The sequence below is a fragment of the Amaranthus tricolor genome, chromosome 9 (genome assembly GCF_026212465.1).
Source record: "Amaranthus tricolor cultivar Red isolate AtriRed21 chromosome 9, ASM2621246v1, whole genome shotgun sequence".
NCBI lineage: Eukaryota > Viridiplantae > Streptophyta > Magnoliopsida > Caryophyllales > Amaranthaceae > Amaranthus > Amaranthus tricolor.
This window is the reverse complement of record NC_080055.1, coordinates 25,748,829-25,765,621: the sequence shown is the minus strand read 5'-3', so window position 1 is coordinate 25,765,621 and position 16,793 is coordinate 25,748,829. Positions and strand designations below refer to the sequence as shown.

Sequence of the window (16,793 nt, the reverse complement as noted above, 5' to 3'; positions counted from 1 at the left end):
ATGTAAGTCATTCCCAATCATTTTTTCCCAAGTCTCAATACATACAAGACAAATAACTTTATTTGTGAATTTTTAAAAATTATAAATTGATGTGTAAAAATATAGTATTAAACTAATCTATAAAATCCTATATGAATACATTTTTCCATACAATTCGTAGATAATATATGAATTTAAATTCAAATATTTTATTTGAGAAAAACAAAAAGCACCGAAAGAAGTGCTTCATAATATCACAAAATCTAAAAGAAAAACTCAAAATGAAAATTGTGTAAATTCAATGAAAATGTATTACACCTCATTCTATTTTGTTGGCTTTTTGCACAGTTTCAAAGCTAAATTTTAAGTCACAAAATCTCTAAATATTTCTTTTAAAAAGTGAAATATTCAAAAATCAAGAAATCATTAAAGAACGACGAAGATATTATTTTATAATGTTTTATTATATTATTGCAAAAATGTAGATAAAAAACGAGCGTGAGCTAAAATACCACAAAGCAAGTATAGTACAGCTATTACAAAAGAAATTTTAATTTGCCTTTTGCGTACAAGCATAAATTGTAACTCAGGATGGTGTTGTCCAAAACCTCTTTGTATCAGAACCAAATAAGTTAGTTCATATATTAGCAAGTGTTACAAGGCAATTTAAGATAATGCTAGGCCAAAAAAGAGATGGCAGATACCATATACTGTCACCGGCACCGTGGCACGTTTACTTCTTGCCGCTGCTAGTAACGTTGAACTTGAAAAAGATAACATCGCCATCTTGAACCACGTACGTTTTACCTTCCTGCCTATACTTTCCGGCAGCCTGTAAAATACCCCAACAAAACTTAAGTGCTGGTAATGAGTTGAATGGGATGCAATGCAAACTACAAAAAAATACCCTTGTTCTTTTTTGTACAAATGCAAACTTAGAGCGGAAATAACTTTAATTGTGGGTGAGATGAATCTATTAGGATCCTACGTGAATATATTTTTTTCATATAGATTAAGGAGAATTCATAGTGAAAGTTTGACTAAATTTTAAATATTCCAAATTCAAGGCAAAAGGGGTGGAGGGAATTTTTTTTTTTTGGGTGGGTCAGGGAGGGGGGAGGGGGGGTCATAACATTTTCGACTACATCATATGCAAGGAGCACACCTGGAGTCTAAGTTCACTAAATATTTTCGACTACACCATATTTTCCTTAAAAATCGCTACATTTCTCTTTGATTCAATCTCATTGGGACAAAGAGTGTAAATACTAGAAGGGTATGGGTTGATCATTCTTGGACATTATGTATGTCCTAGAGTATCATAGAAGTCTTTAAAACATCCTAGGTTGGATGACTCTAGAATGTTTTATAAAGCTCTAGGTGACGTAGACTTTCTAGGTTTACAAATGTAGAGTTCTAGAACTTGCAAGATTGAATGGATTGCCTACAATAGGCATCCAAGGCATTTGTACAAACCAACTTGAGTGAGTTGATGAATCGTGCTCTCTTCTCTAGCTTAAGTAACTATCCTTCCCTCATCTACTCTTTGAGATAGAGTTAGTGAGAACCAAGGCACTTGGGGTGTGACAACAAGGGGTGTATAGCAAGCTTAAGGGAACTTAGCTTGGTGGATCAAAGCTCTACATCGAGGGACGTAACTAGCCCATTTCTACGTCTTAGGACGTAACCTTCGGGACAAGCACAGGGGTGTGCTAAGTTCAACTGTTAGGTAGTCTAGCACTTGGTTTATGCCAAAAAACTTGATCATCCGGCACAAGGTTAAGTGTTAAGAATTGGGGAAAAGCTTGACTCGACTAGCAAGCGGGGCTTGTCGAGTAGCACATGTGGGCTTGATTCCTTAGGGCTTTGTGAAGTGAGCCAAAGGATCAACACGTGACAGTAAGTCATATTTACTACGCAGTAGGGAGCTGCACAGGAACATGGGTATTTTGAAGATATGCACATTGTTTGAATTGAACATAAGTTTTGCATATGAGAACATGGTTTCTTACTTAAAATTTCAGAATGGAAGGGGATACATCACAGGAAACGGTTTAAGTACAAGAAAGAATGTTACTTTGACTTTTTTAGCGAACAAACCCATCAGTCAGACTCACAGCACATTGAGATAGAAGGGACACTTTGACATTTCAATGCCAACCAAAAAGAGACTTCCCATAAAGTTGCCAAATTCGACCAATTGGACTCCTACTAATGTCAAATATGAGTTCCCGGATTTCGACTTTCAAGTAGCATTTAATCACTACACGTCACAAGTGTGATAAATTCTAATTCGTAATTATTTATCTTTTCAAATATATATAAAAAAAGGAAACAAGCCTAATAATCAATATAAAAAAGACCAGTGTGTCAGCAGCCATCACTTTTGGTGCCTCCAATAAACAGATGAAGCACTTAGTTGGATGGCATGTAGAGAAAGAACGGAATAAGGGTAGGGAAGGAGCTAATCTAAATTCACAATGTGTCACAAAGATACACATTAGAAGCCCTGAAACAAGCATAAGTGACTTGAAATTTCTCAAGTAAGCTTTAACCTTTTCCAAGTCTCATAGGAATTTGTTGCAAACTCTATATTATTGCGAAGAAATGAACACTGTAAAATAGCGACAACATACCAACAACCATAGCATTGAAAAGGGTAAGAAAACTGTTCATAATATAGTAATGTCCTTACCTTCACAGCTGACTCATTCCCATATTCCTTTAGGTCCTCAAACTTCATGACCTGGAAACAAAAATATAGTCATTCTTAAAACGACAACTGAATAAAAGAACATGCAACTGAACAAGGGCAAGGATTATGGCCGGAATTTGCATGGTGCATCATAAGTGCACAACTATACACATGAAAAGTACATGTTTCTTGAAGAACTTCCAACCGTCAAAATTATAGAACGCTAGTCAGACTGAAAGTGAAAAAGAAGATACGTAGGTGAGACTAAGGTGAAGCTAACCTTCTTTCACCAGCATCTTATAAGGCTTTTGGGTCATTTTTCCTTTTCCATTGTTCTGGTCATCTCAAATCTTTTTGTATCAATGATACACGTGGCTCCTTTTTCCAAGTAATGGAGACCAAAACAATCTTTTTGGGGTCACGAATCTAAATATAATTAGATTCATTGATTAGGCAAGTTTCTCTCTATTAATATTTTAACTAAACAATATACACATATCTTACTAAAATTAACTCGGTAAAACTTCACAGCCTATAGGAAATTTCGTATAAATTTGTTCTACAACTGTCCTCCCTCTATTGTAGTCACACGTGTCAAGATGAGATAGTGTCAATGTAATTTTCATCATCTGACTTATAGTGGTAAACATAGAGAAATAATAATTTGTGGGACAAAAAGTGGGAGTTGTTGACACCAAAAGGTGGAGTAGTAGGGATATATTGAAGAAAATGGTACCCAATAAGAAATGATCCCAAAAGGAACAGAAAAAAGAATGGAGGGAGTACATTTTAAAACATCTCTCATTACTAATGCTTTCTTTAGCCAGATTCTGATGTTTAATTTAAGTAGCATCAAAAAATAAAGAACAAATTGTTTGGATGCCAAAATTTAAAACCTTGGTGATGTTTAAAAAACCTTTGTGGTCTCATAAAACCAACAAATCCTATTAAGACTCAGCATTATGTATGCAGAAAAATTCCCATAGATAGTAACTTCAAAAAGAATTTCAATATTGTAATCTAATGCAAGTCATAGAATGTCAATACTCAAACAGCATAATCAAACAATATTCTATATTGTACCCTAATTAAAAGGAAAATTGAGTTGTGATAGTAATCTACCAAAAACAACTCTCAAACATTGCACTTCACCACATACAGTTTAGCATTAAAATCAAAGTTCAGAACAATGCCAGAAACAAACGGGAAAATGTGAACTCCTAATGATATTCTGTCATGAATCAGATCAAAGGGTCCAAGGGCATTATAGACATTTCATATTAATTAGTGTTTGTACTTTGTAATTAGAATAGTTGTTATCTTTTAATTGTCTTCTGGGGGCTTAGGCTATATATAGAGCAACCCTTGTAACAATTCATTAACTTTGGATTTGTGATTAATAAAGGAAGTGTCCAATGGGCAGACTCGAAGTGTCCACACTATCGGTTTTGTTAATGGGACTTGGCCAATCTATTACATATTCTACAACCAGGTAACCGGAAAATGGTCAAATGGGTCTTAAATCTTAAAATATTGATTATAATTTTCGATTTTCATAAAATCAGATCATGTAAACAATTTTAATATTTCATTAAACTTAAAGCCAATATCCTTTGTAATTGAGGCTTTACACTGCTGTATTGTTCTTTAAAGTCAACCTTCAGAACTTTATTCAAGCTGCAGTTCGCTTCAACCAAAAGCAGAATATTCAAAAAAACAAGGATCCTCCTTCGAAAACGATATCAACCTTTCATTTTATGACAATATAATTGTCAAACACTTATCACTCTGACATTGGCATTTGGTCCACACCTCAGATTTTTATTTTCAATTATTATCATTTTATTATAAGCTTGCAAATAGGATTGACAAAAAATATTAACAAAGTTTACATTCATGTCAATCCAAAAAATATCATTATTGAATATTGACCTGAACCATGTGCAAAAGTAGAAATTGGAATAAGTTTTGTCAATGTCCAGCGCTGAATGTGTTCCCATAATTTTAAAAAACGGTTGCGTTTGCAGTCACAATAACGGAAACAATCAAGTTGTCGCAAAAAATGTCTGCAATAGCTCAATAACGAAGACCGCAGCTGAAGAGGCAACAAATTTTCAATAAAAATTCTCAAATAAGAGAAAATAATTGTTTTCCGGTTCAACATGTAAAATTAACCTGTTAAATATCCATATATATATTATAATTACACTGCATGCGGTACATATGATGAATATTATTTATTACTGCATTCCCCCCCCCCCCCCCCCCCCCCTCCCCCTCTTTCTCTCCCCCTCTCTCTCTTCATCTCCTTCCCCAATTTATCTGGTTCTACTATTCTGTTTCCAAGATCACCACAATAAATAGATTTGGATGTGAGTTCTTTTGTATAGTTTTATAACAGAATTTAACAAGCAGCAATTCTAAATCTGTTATAAAGCGGTTGTTATATAACATAACATCAGATTTTTCCTTCTATGTTTCCTATTCAAGGAAAGGACACATGCCTTAATTCCCTCCCCATCATGCTCTTCCTCCTATCTCTTACTGAAAATTCCACGGTTTTTCTCTCCTTGTCCTTCAAACCATCTCTAGTTTCCACAAATTCTAGATTAGGAAACCGTCTGAACAAGGAAAGAGGATCAGTCTCTGCCTTATAACTATTGTTGGGGAATGAAAATTTTCACAATGATGTTGTCCGGCCTAATGTAACTCATTTTCAATATAAATCACAGATTGCACCTACTTCTGTTAACAATAACCCAAGTGGCTAAATTATGCATGTTCCTATTTGTAATTTCTAATTTGTAAAAAGAACAGCAAATCATTTGATAACGGTCAGGCCTTATGGGAAAACTTTTAGCATCCTGTTCCTTGGTTTCTTTTTGATCGAATTTTGCACTCATTTTAGGAGTTCTCGCTACAAACCTTAGTCCTAATTAAATGCAACATGGGTGATTGCACCAAACCATTACCAAACTTACCCTTGTAAACTAAAATGCATAAATTATCAGACCACACATAATTAGGATAATGTGGTCATTTGCTAGTATAAAATTACCATATTTCGAATGTGTGGCAAATAATTAAGAACATCTATTAAAAGACTATGTTGCATTTGAATAGTCCTAGAGGAAGTATAAAAAATTCCATGATATGGAAATAAACTTCCTTTTGTGCGTTTTTTATACTTCATATGTCAGGTAAAAGTCATGAGATAGTTACCTCAGCACATATGAACCCTCGCTCAAAATCGGTGTGAATTGTTCCAGCAGCTTGAGGAGCCTTTGTTTGTCGTCTAATTTGCCAGCATTTGACCTGAAACGATTTTAAAATCATAAATTCAAACAAGAACAATTTTTGAAACAACAAAGCACGACTATATTCAAAAGTTAACCACCATTTAGGCTAATTCTAGTCATGTACTTCTCGCATTTGAAAGAGTAATTTACTTAAGTGAGTTTGGAGTTTTTCCATGAACATCTAATTGGAATAAAGTGAGTTTGGAGTTTTCCCATGAACATCTAGTTGGACTGAGAAAATGTCCAACACATATTATTTGAGTAGTTTCTTTGTCATAGTGTAGCAAGAAGGTCTCCCAATTGGGTTTTACTTCTTTTGGGTCAATTCTGTATCAACATTCCTTCTCCTTGTGTCGATGGGGCCAAAAATTTGTATGTCTTTAGATCTAGATTATAATACACTAAATTAAAATGATTCATTAGATTATGCGCACCATTTATTTAAGTGAAGTTGCGAATAATATTTGCTACCAAGAGTCAATCGAAAACAATCTGTTTGTTATCCCTAATAAAGGTTCGACTTTCTCAAACCCCCATACTAAGTAGCCATATAATGGCATTGGAAAAGCAATAGTGAAAAGAAATGCTGGAGACAACTCTATGTTAGTTGGGGGTTTTGTGGTGTAGTAATATTTATGTTCTTATTTACGCTTTGTACTAAATAGTGACTAATTGTTAGGATACATCACTAATAGTGACTAATTATTACAGTCCAGTTCTGTATTTGTAGCTAAACTAGCTAGTATAGCCTACCGTGGATAACTTGCATATGCCTACAATAGGAAGTACTAGCTAGTTATGTTTAATTCTATTGATATTTGAACGTTTGTTCAATTTTTTGTGAGTGAAGCAAAATTTGAGTGAATTAATCAAAGAGACTTTAGAGTTAGTGAAGCACAAAAATCAATTAAAGAGTTTGCAAGGGAGAAAGAGAATCATGCAAATAAAAGTCCTCTTGTAAATATCCCTTTAACCCAAATTTCTAGTAAACAATTCCTAAAGATTTTAGGTGCAACTAATCGGCCACTTAGATGTCCCTCTTAATTAATGCTCAAATTTTGTTTCAGATGCAAAATGGACATGTGCAAGCTTTAGGCCACTAAATTTGAAAAATAATCACCAATAATGTGCAGTGAGATAATCACAATTGTTGGCACATTAATACAATTACGTATATAATATAGGTAACAATACCTCATCTGGGCCTGCAGTGAAGAAGTAAATGAGATTAATAGCTGAGAACCCGGTCTTTATTATCTTTGGAATGGCACTGCAAGAGTGCAGAAAATCATAACCACATGGTCATTCAATCAAAAATAACTGCGACTAAATATAACAATAAGAATTTTGATAATACAACAAAAACATGAAGCTCTAGGCTCCAGCCTAAGTCATGTAATATATTTGAACAGCTTCATTCAAGATCACATCAATTTCCCTCAACAGTCAACACCCTGTTAAAAGGGAAGTATATAATGACATATTAAAACATGCAACTAATCCCATAATCTTGAATAGACAACAGGCAGATTGAAGAGTCCTAGACCCAAAATATCAACACATGTTCGAAAACTTAAAATACTAGAAACACTCTCCACTTGTGTACAGTATATATGCTAGCTACCATTTTTTCACGTCTATAAGGAGAACAAGGTATTGTTACTAACCTCTGCACCTTGTTTTCATCACAATATTTAGCAGCTTCATCTTCTGGCATGTCACAGAGATTTCTCTCAAAAACGCCACTAAACGGGATAATTGGTTCACCTCCATGCTCTTGGACCCTGATCAACCATAACAATAAACAGTAACCAATAAAAAAATCACACTTAGTAAACAAGTCTCTTTGGCTTGATGATGTTGTACATAACCAGACAAAAATCATAACACAAAACTAAGACCAACCAAAATCACAACAAAAAGAAAAAATATATGAAACAAAACAACCAAAATCACATTATAAAGGATCATCAAATATTTAAACAACAAATAATTAGATCTTCAAATATTTACATTTATTTTTTCAAGAAAGATGCAAAGATCTAAACTAAGTTAGAAAAAGGGAAAATTGAATTTTCGAGACCTTAGATGTAGAAAAGGTAGGTGGAAAATGACTTGCATTGTTGAGTTGAAGGAGTGAAGGATGACAAAAAGTTGGATATACAGGTGCAAGACAACAAATAGGAATGTGTAGAGAAGAATGCATGTGGACGACCAGTAAAATTGATTTCTAAATTCTTGTAGCAATAGGGCTTAGAGGAATTCAGGAAAATAATCATTATTATGAGCTATCTTAATTCTAAAAACCGAGAGGTGCACTAAATCGCAAGGGGATGTGCCTCATGTCTGTGGGCCTTCTGTGAAAAGGCACAGCAGCAACACGTAGTTTTTCAGATATTTAAACTTAATAACTGCGAGACTCAAACACCTATGTGCCTCCTCTAGAAGCCTAAAAACATGCTTTCACATAAATACAGACTCTTTAAAATTACGTTAGCGCCTAGATTGCTTTGGTTCATGTAGCCAACCCATATTTTGGGGTTACAATTAGAAGGCTTTGGGATTCTACTTGTATGAACAAAGATCTATGATCCTATATGAGGATAACAAGATTCACCACCAATTAACTAAGATAAAATATATCCAACTTGAAAGCACTATTCTCTCCAGATTTTAAACACATGGAACATGAATACACTTAAAAAAAAACAAAAAGGGGCCATGATAAAATATACAACCTCCTCAAGCTCCTAGTTACAATAGGGATGAAGCATGCTAAAGCATAAAGAGATACTGCATGCCATGGTATGCTTTTGGGGCAATAATGTATGCCAAAACACAATTTTTTTGAATTTTTTACCATGTCCATGCCTCCAGTTGCACCTTGTGATTTTTCAACCTGCCTCTTATGGACTAATAAAAGCATGGATTTTCACGCATGGGTACAAGTTGGAACTAACAAAGTGCACTAAGAGTTTTGTAGCTACAAACATTCAATCAAATTGATGAAAGGAATAATAAAAATCAAATATCTCAACTTTTAAGATTTTAAAAATCGCATGTTTGCATTGATTTCTAAAAACTCCACCCTGACACACTTATTCCATAAAAGTACTTACAACAGCTAGAATGCAGCATCTTTTACATGTCATGCAGTTATAGGTTTCATCTGCATTTTATAATCTACTATCATTCTTTAAATAAAATTTATTGGTTTATGTTCTCCTCCCTATGTTCCAAGACAAGCTTTAAGTTGTGATCAACACATACACTCATTCAGAGTGGCCGTCAAACCATGTCAATCATCAAAGAGTTTATATGACTCAAAATTGATTAAACATCCAGAATGCATAAGCAGTTCAATGAATTATGTGGATCAGAGTAAGTTTGTGTTGATAAGGAATCAAGACATGCAAGCTGCACCACCTAAATCAAGTACATCATGTCATATCAAGTAAAATTATCTTCAAATAGTTATTTTGGAAAATAAATCATAGTAGGATTCAACAAATTTTAAGAGGCACGACATAATTTTGAATCAATTTCATAGATAAACACATTTTCTAGGCAATCTGAATAAGGAGATTAGGAGAATATTTTTTGAGCAAGTGTTGTTCCTAAAACAATGGTACAAGCTAGTGACAATCCTAAAAAGGATTTAGGCAAGCAAATCTTTCTAGCAAGCCAAAAGCAATGTTGCCATTGTATGCTTTAAGTGTGGTGGCCATATGCACTAACCAATGCACGTGGTTTTACTATTTGGGAATGGAAGGATATACAATACCAACCAACTTCAAAGAGAGCTATGCTAGTGTAGAGCAATAAAGAATTGAATAGTTTTTCACAATTGGATTCTTTATGCATGTGAAGATATATTGATTGATTGCCCAAGAAACTAAAGTGTGAGTGAAGCATCTTATTCAAATGAAAAGGCTCCGAGGGAGAGTTTCCCGCCCAAACAATTTAAAACCCTTTCACCCAAAACTAAGTTTTGCTTTTTCAAACAATCGTCGTTACGGTTGAGTTTTCCCTTGACAAATAACCACATAAGCCCTGATTCTAGTATTAATGTTGAATCTTCAACCATCATTTTAACAAAAAACTATCCTTATAATGCGTAAAAGCAAAGAATTGTACCTTCCTTAAATATGTCATCATATAATAGTTTTCAAGTTAGTCAACTTAATTAAGTATCCTTGTACTAGTATTAAGTAATAATAATAGTAAAGGTACCCATGAGCCATCATACCAATCAGGATAGCAATAATAAAATAATACTTACAAAACCCACTACAAAAATAACAGTAATAATAACCATTACTACATACCAGGCATGAATTTTGGGAAGAAACTTGTTCTTTTTTCTTTGGTAATCTTTCTCCGTCATATTAACCTAATCATAAAAATTGTTAACAGTAAAAATAAATCTTTGAGGAACAATAGCTGGTATAACCATTGTCGCCTAATAACTTTTGAAAAGAAACGAGGACGAGGATTGAATATTTTCATGTATGACACAGACATAATTACAAAGGAAAACCACATTTTCACATTCAAAGCACTTATACGAGCAAAAGGCATAGTTGGTATATGTAATCATTATCCTGGTACACGAAATGATCACCACAAATTGTCAAATTTTTCTAAAAGTGCTCCCAAATATTGGTTCACACTCCAACGCAACATTAGTTCAACAATGAACACATGCAGGGAGTAACAAGTATTTAAAAGAAGCTACCCATACCAATCACATTTCTCAACCCATGGAATGTGAAGCTATGTGTTATTTAAGCCTACTACTCAAACATAAAGAACACTCATCATTCTTCATAGATAAGATTGTGTAAATTGAATGTCATAATTCGCTTACAAGGTATCCCCGATGTTATATAGCTAATATGGTCCTTTGCTTCCACTTAAAAGGTTTTCCGCTCCCATAGAATGAGAATGCATGTTTCAATTTTTTTCAAATTCAAAAGCAAAATATCTAAAAGGGTTTTAATGGTGACCAAAGTTTTTTGTCTTCATATTATTTTGAAATTTCTCTTTCCTAAAATCTTACATGTGGTTTAAAAATTTGGTCTCCATAAAGACCAAAATTAAGAAAAAAAATTCTCTATGTCTAATGTATTTCTTATTATATATCTCCCCTAACACCAAAACATTTGGTCACGTATTCAAGAAATTTTGGTCTTCATAATATTTTGAAATTTCTCTTTCCTAAAACCTTACACGTGGTTTTAAATTTTGGTCTCCATGAAGACCAAAATTAAGAAAGAACACTCTCCAAGTTTAATGTATTTTTTATTATATATCTCCCTTGACACTAAAACATTTGGTCGCATTAAACATGCTCTAATTTCAAGAACGCATGGAAAATTTGTCATCCTTCAAGACGGCACTCAATCAACTAGACCCCAGAAAGAAGTGAGATCAGAATTCAGGATCCAATACCAAACTGAATTATTGGTGCAGTAGAAGTTTAAGTCTAACAATCCATACAGAAAATGCAATTTTTCATTTACTAATTCCACCTAAGAATACAGTAGTGCAGCCAGCTCGGTACAAGTGTTCAGATCAGCCATTCCATTCTTAAAAAGGCACTTACCAAATAAACAACTGGTTTTGCAGTGAGCAACTGAAATGTATTTAGGACCTCTACATCAGCCGCTTTCCAGTCCCCTAAACGAACATCTTTTCCCTCTCCAATCCATGCTTTAACCTGTACAATAAATGTCAAAATTAACATACCCCAATATTTTCATCTCATATAGAAACTAACCCGAGCATCTGCAACCATTATAATGAAGTTAGGTTAACATAAAAACATATTAGAGCAAACTACACGAGGATTTTAATAGTGAGATAAATTGTCCTGAAATCTCCCTAGCGAAGGGAATGAGGGAAAGAGAGCACGTGCTAAGATTACAAGATATGCATATGCATAAATGCAACCGTAAAAAAGCTTATAGCCATAGGTGATTTGTGTGCTACGTAATCGAATCCACATTGACAAACCCCCAAACCTGACCCTCCCCTAGAGAAAATTTCCATGAGAGGAATTAAACAATCAATCACCAGCCTAAATTTATACTCTCACATCATAATGAATGTTTACGAGGAATTAATTCTAAATCTATCCAATCGTCTGCAATTTTTGAGAATGTGACTTGAAATAATGTAGCTAATTTAGTATTTCACGGCACAATGACTAATAATCTAAACCAAGAAACATGAATGAAGTCCAAAAAAATAGACACCTTCAAACATATCTCATGCTCCAGTTTCAATTGTTTGTCATTACTTCTCTTCATGCTCTTCTCAAGATCCTCAATCTTCCTTTCCATGAACTCAATATCCTGCCATAAGTAGCATAAGCTTTTGTTATTTAGAATTTAGAAATCAAAGTAAATTGTCAAACTTCATTAGAAAATTATCTACAAATTTCTATCAAAAATTACAAAAGAAAAAAAGGAAAGGAATCAAACTTGAAACACCAATAATACTTATATAGAGAGCAACAAAACCACAAAACTAGAAGAGAAAGTTCTCCCAATCTTTGCCAAAAAAATAAAATCTAGATGTTACCATCTATAAGAGACCACTCAAAGTGGACTAGGCAACGTGAGCTACCACAACCCTAGAAATCTCTTGCGCAGCCCTCCTATGATGCTAAATATAGGTGCTTCTGCAAAGTAACCACATTGGTTCTTTCGGTGCAAGCTTTGCACAAAGATGAATTTGGAAGTTTTTGTGTTTGGAACAACAATAGAACAAAGATATGAACGACAAAGCAATCTGACAAACTCTAGTTGAAGATTAGGCTTAACAATCAACACACAAAGCAAAGAATACTTAAGACAAGAAATAAGATCACAAGTCTCAATCAGCTTTATTTCACCCAAGAAGAGTCAAACTCTTTTGTTTGACTAGAAAATCACAAGGACATACATAAATTATGTAACACTAACCTCAAGGATGAAGTTTAACTCATCTAAATCATTCCTCTTTTTATAATCGAAAAGTAGCCTAAACACTAAAAATAAATCAAGTTAGACCATACATACAAATTTGGCATGCAAACATGCAAACCAAGCTAGGTCATATATATTCTCATTCCTCGCATATAATATAGATAAAAACCCAGAAATTAATTTTTTAACAAATCCTCTATCTCTCCTCCATAAATGGTTGGACATTATTGAATTTAAAAGCTAATGTAGAAAAGTTGCCCCTTTTGATTTATAAAGAAATCCTAATTCTTAACCCTGAGTTCCTTGTTCTCTCACTTAGTCCAAAAGAAAGCCAAGGAACCTTGCGTAAGGACATTCAATTTGAACAACTATTGCTCCCATGCAGTGCACTTATTAAAACAAAGACTCTAATAGACCATTATGTATATAATCAAATAAACACATATCTAACACATTTTTATACATCTGTAAATGCAAATCCCTCCCTATTGGCTAAGAACAATGCATAATACTATGTTTATGAACACACAACATATGTTCCCTAACTCTTCGTCGAGAATAGCTTCTTCATCCACAACTTTTCATTGTCAAAGGAAAAATATTATAGGCTAGAGAATCTAGATTCCAGCGTTAGCCTAGTGGTTAGCCAAGTGCTCGAGGATTTTTCATTTCATCCTAGTGACAAGGCTTGAATTCTCACCACCTAGGAAGCATTAATTTTTGCTCTCCACTTTCTAGATTTTCTAATCAACCCTTGAATCAAAGAAAAAGATATATTGTATCCAAGTGTTGTATATCACGCATCAATCCTATATCAAAAATTTCAAGGATCTCTTTACCTTTGCACTAAAACAAAATATATCAAAAAGAAAAAGCATATAAAGTTCACCCTCACACTTCAAAAATCAATCATAAAAAGGATGAAGAAGTGACAATATTACAAGAGGCAGCCACGGAAGAAAACATCCACTTGAAGAAAATAAATTCAAGATGCAAACACAAAGAGAAGTCGAGCCAAGAATAATCAAGCAAAAAAATCAATACCTTTAACCTTAATTCTTCACTAATAGTCTCTAAATCTCGCACAGGATCCACAGAATCATCAACATGGATTATATCAGGATCATCAAATGCACCTGTCCACAAAAAAATTAAGAAAATTCAATATTACGAAATGGGTATCATTTTACTTACAAGGTAAATGCTTTTATAATCTTTTATATACAAAAAATATGTTAGTAATTCCTATGGTGCTAAAGAATTATTATAAACAAACTACAATATATATTGGTTATGACTGGTGTAGTGATTTCCATCTTTGCATGTCAACAGATACTAAGATAATAAATCGTCTCAAATTGTAAATGGTTACATGACAACCACATTTTACCCATTACCACGACCACATGTTTGCACTATGACTCTACTCAAATCAATCCTTAAGCTCAAAAACCCTTAACTTGCACTTTCAATAATCTAATAATAATGCTAGTTGGTAGGACATAGGATAAGTTCAAATAAGAGCGACGATGATAGGAGACAAATAGCACATGAAAGAAAGAAGGTGATAGTTCCTTAAAAGCACCATCATATTTAAATTTTCACACTTCCATCTGGAATCACAATTGCTTTTTACATAAACGGACAAAAAATCATAACATCTTACGTAGAACATGAAAAATGCCATCCACCGCACGAATATGAGATAAGAAACTGTTTCCCAACCCTTGTCCTTCATGGGCTCCTCGGACGAGTCCAGCTATGTCATGAATTTCCAAAAAAGCAGATACCTAAGCAGCAAGAAGATGGGGCATGTTAAATAGTGAGAAAATGAAATAAACTGATAACTCCAATATATAACAAAGCTAGTGTGTGTTTGAAATTCATCAAATAACATACAAACTACAATTCAAAATGCCCTACGCTGCAGAAGCAGATTGGTAAAATGGTACATGTCTAAGATGCAAAGTTTCATGAACTATATAAGCTTAACAGATTTTTACAAACCTCACTCTTAGGTTTGTATAACTGACAAAGCCATTCAAATCTTTCATCAGGAACATTAACACGGGCTTCATTAGGCTCAATGGTACAAAAAGGAAAATTTTCTGCAGGAATCGAAAGCTTTGTGAGCGTGTTAAAAAGAGTCGATTTGCCGACATTAGGCAGCCCAACCTGAAAATCAATTAAAAATTATTATCATTACCAACAAAAAACAACCTGCAAACAAACACTAACATTATGATCTACGGTATAAATTATTAATAATAACCCTCGGTATTGATTTCACGATTATAAAACTAACCTAATTACTTCAAAAATCATCTAATACAGCTAAACTAATTCAAATGCCATGAATGAAAATACAGGTATGTGGAAAAAAACACAGAGCAACAAAACCAACAGAAAAAAGCCAAATCACTTATACGTACAAAACAATTTCAATAACAAAAAATATCATAAACTGCAGCCATCATCAAATACATGATACTGATTGAAATCATTAGATTAAAATCACATTACAAGAAATTCTTACAATTCCAATCTTAAGGTGAGACGAAAATCGACCAAGAATTGGTCGCTCCACCGGGGCATCCTTCGATTTGCTAGATTTGGGAGGCATTTTCAATTATCTGAAACTGGAGCTGAATTGGGAAGGCAGTTCAAAGAGTGAGATTGAAGAGGACGAGGAGGATTTTGAGATACAATCAGGGCTTTAAGATTCTATCTAGCGTTTCTACTCTAGGGTTTTACTAAATGTTACAGATGTGGGCCTTATGGCTGTGGCATGCGAAAATTTGAAACAATTAACTAATTTTAACGATAGAAAAAAAAAATTAAGGTTCGGCTAAACTTAATATAAAAAATAAAAATCTTTGTGTGTTTGAGCCTGGTGTTTTTTTACTAATTTTTTTATTCGCCGTAAGTAACTATAAATATATCTTATCTTAGGACGTTTATTTTTTAAATTAAGTGTACCAAAGCTTATTTATTGATTTATTTTGTTAAAATTATTTATTTGTTTTAAATTTTCGTGGCATGCGGGTGTAGTAAGAGCCTAATATACACCAAATTTCCTGTCTTTCGAAAATTCTACGTGGTAGTAATGCGTTTTGAATAAATGAGTGTGTAAAAAGAGAGAAGGTGAGAGATGGTAGTTTGGCCTGTTTGGGTAATTTGGGTAAAGTCAAATATAATTAAGTTGATTCAACGATCATTAAAAGATTTGTTCATCGGATTCCGCCATTTTAGTGTCATAGTTACAATAGATGATTTCGATTTATAGTGACTATAATTAATAAATGAGGTGAATTATATGGTTATGATTCATAAACGATTATTTTCAATATGAGAAGGTTTTAGTAAATAATGGTTATTTGTGAGGTTAACAAATCACGCTTATGTGGTAGGATTTGATAGGGTGAGAGTTTTGTTGTTTTAATTTATCTTTTTTAGTTTTGTTTATCTTAATATTATTATTTTTGTCTTTTTGTGATGATCTACAAATAATGGTGATTGATTAGAAATTTTTATTTCCAATATCCTAAATTAGTATTTTAACATTCGAGTGTCATAGTTACAATATAGTTTTCCAATACACCTAAATTAGAGTTATAGCATCCTAAATGATTTGTTCATCAGATTTCGCCATTCCAGTGTCATAGTTATAATAGATGAACTTTTTGATTTATAGTGGTTATAGTTAATAAATGAGGTGAATTATATGGTTATTATTAATGTGTATGTTCTTTTACATGATAGCTTTAAGGAAAAGGAAAAAGGGGATGTGATTGTTTGAAGTTGAATAATCACAATTGGTTGTGTTTAAGTAATATGGTGGACAAA

General features: G+C 33.5%; 1 protein-coding gene across 1 annotated transcript; it reads right to left on the bottom strand.

Annotated features, from left to right (window-relative positions):
* Positions 1-424: 424 nt before the first annotated feature.
* LOC130823742 (obg-like ATPase 1) lies at positions 425-15,767 on the bottom strand. Its single transcript, XM_057688478.1, has 12 exons — positions 15,484-15,767; positions 14,955-15,122; positions 14,614-14,737; positions 13,992-14,083; positions 12,234-12,332; positions 11,582-11,695; positions 10,302-10,366; positions 7,641-7,757; positions 7,168-7,243; positions 5,897-5,989; positions 2,675-2,725; positions 425-811 (listed from the first exon to the last, which is right to left on the bottom strand). The coding sequence occupies exons 1-12, from the start codon at positions 15,568-15,570 to the stop codon at positions 713-715; spliced, it is 1,185 nt and encodes a 394-aa protein (XP_057544461.1). The 5' UTR covers positions 15,571-15,767; the 3' UTR covers positions 425-712.
* Positions 15,768-16,793: the final 1,026 nt, after the last annotated feature.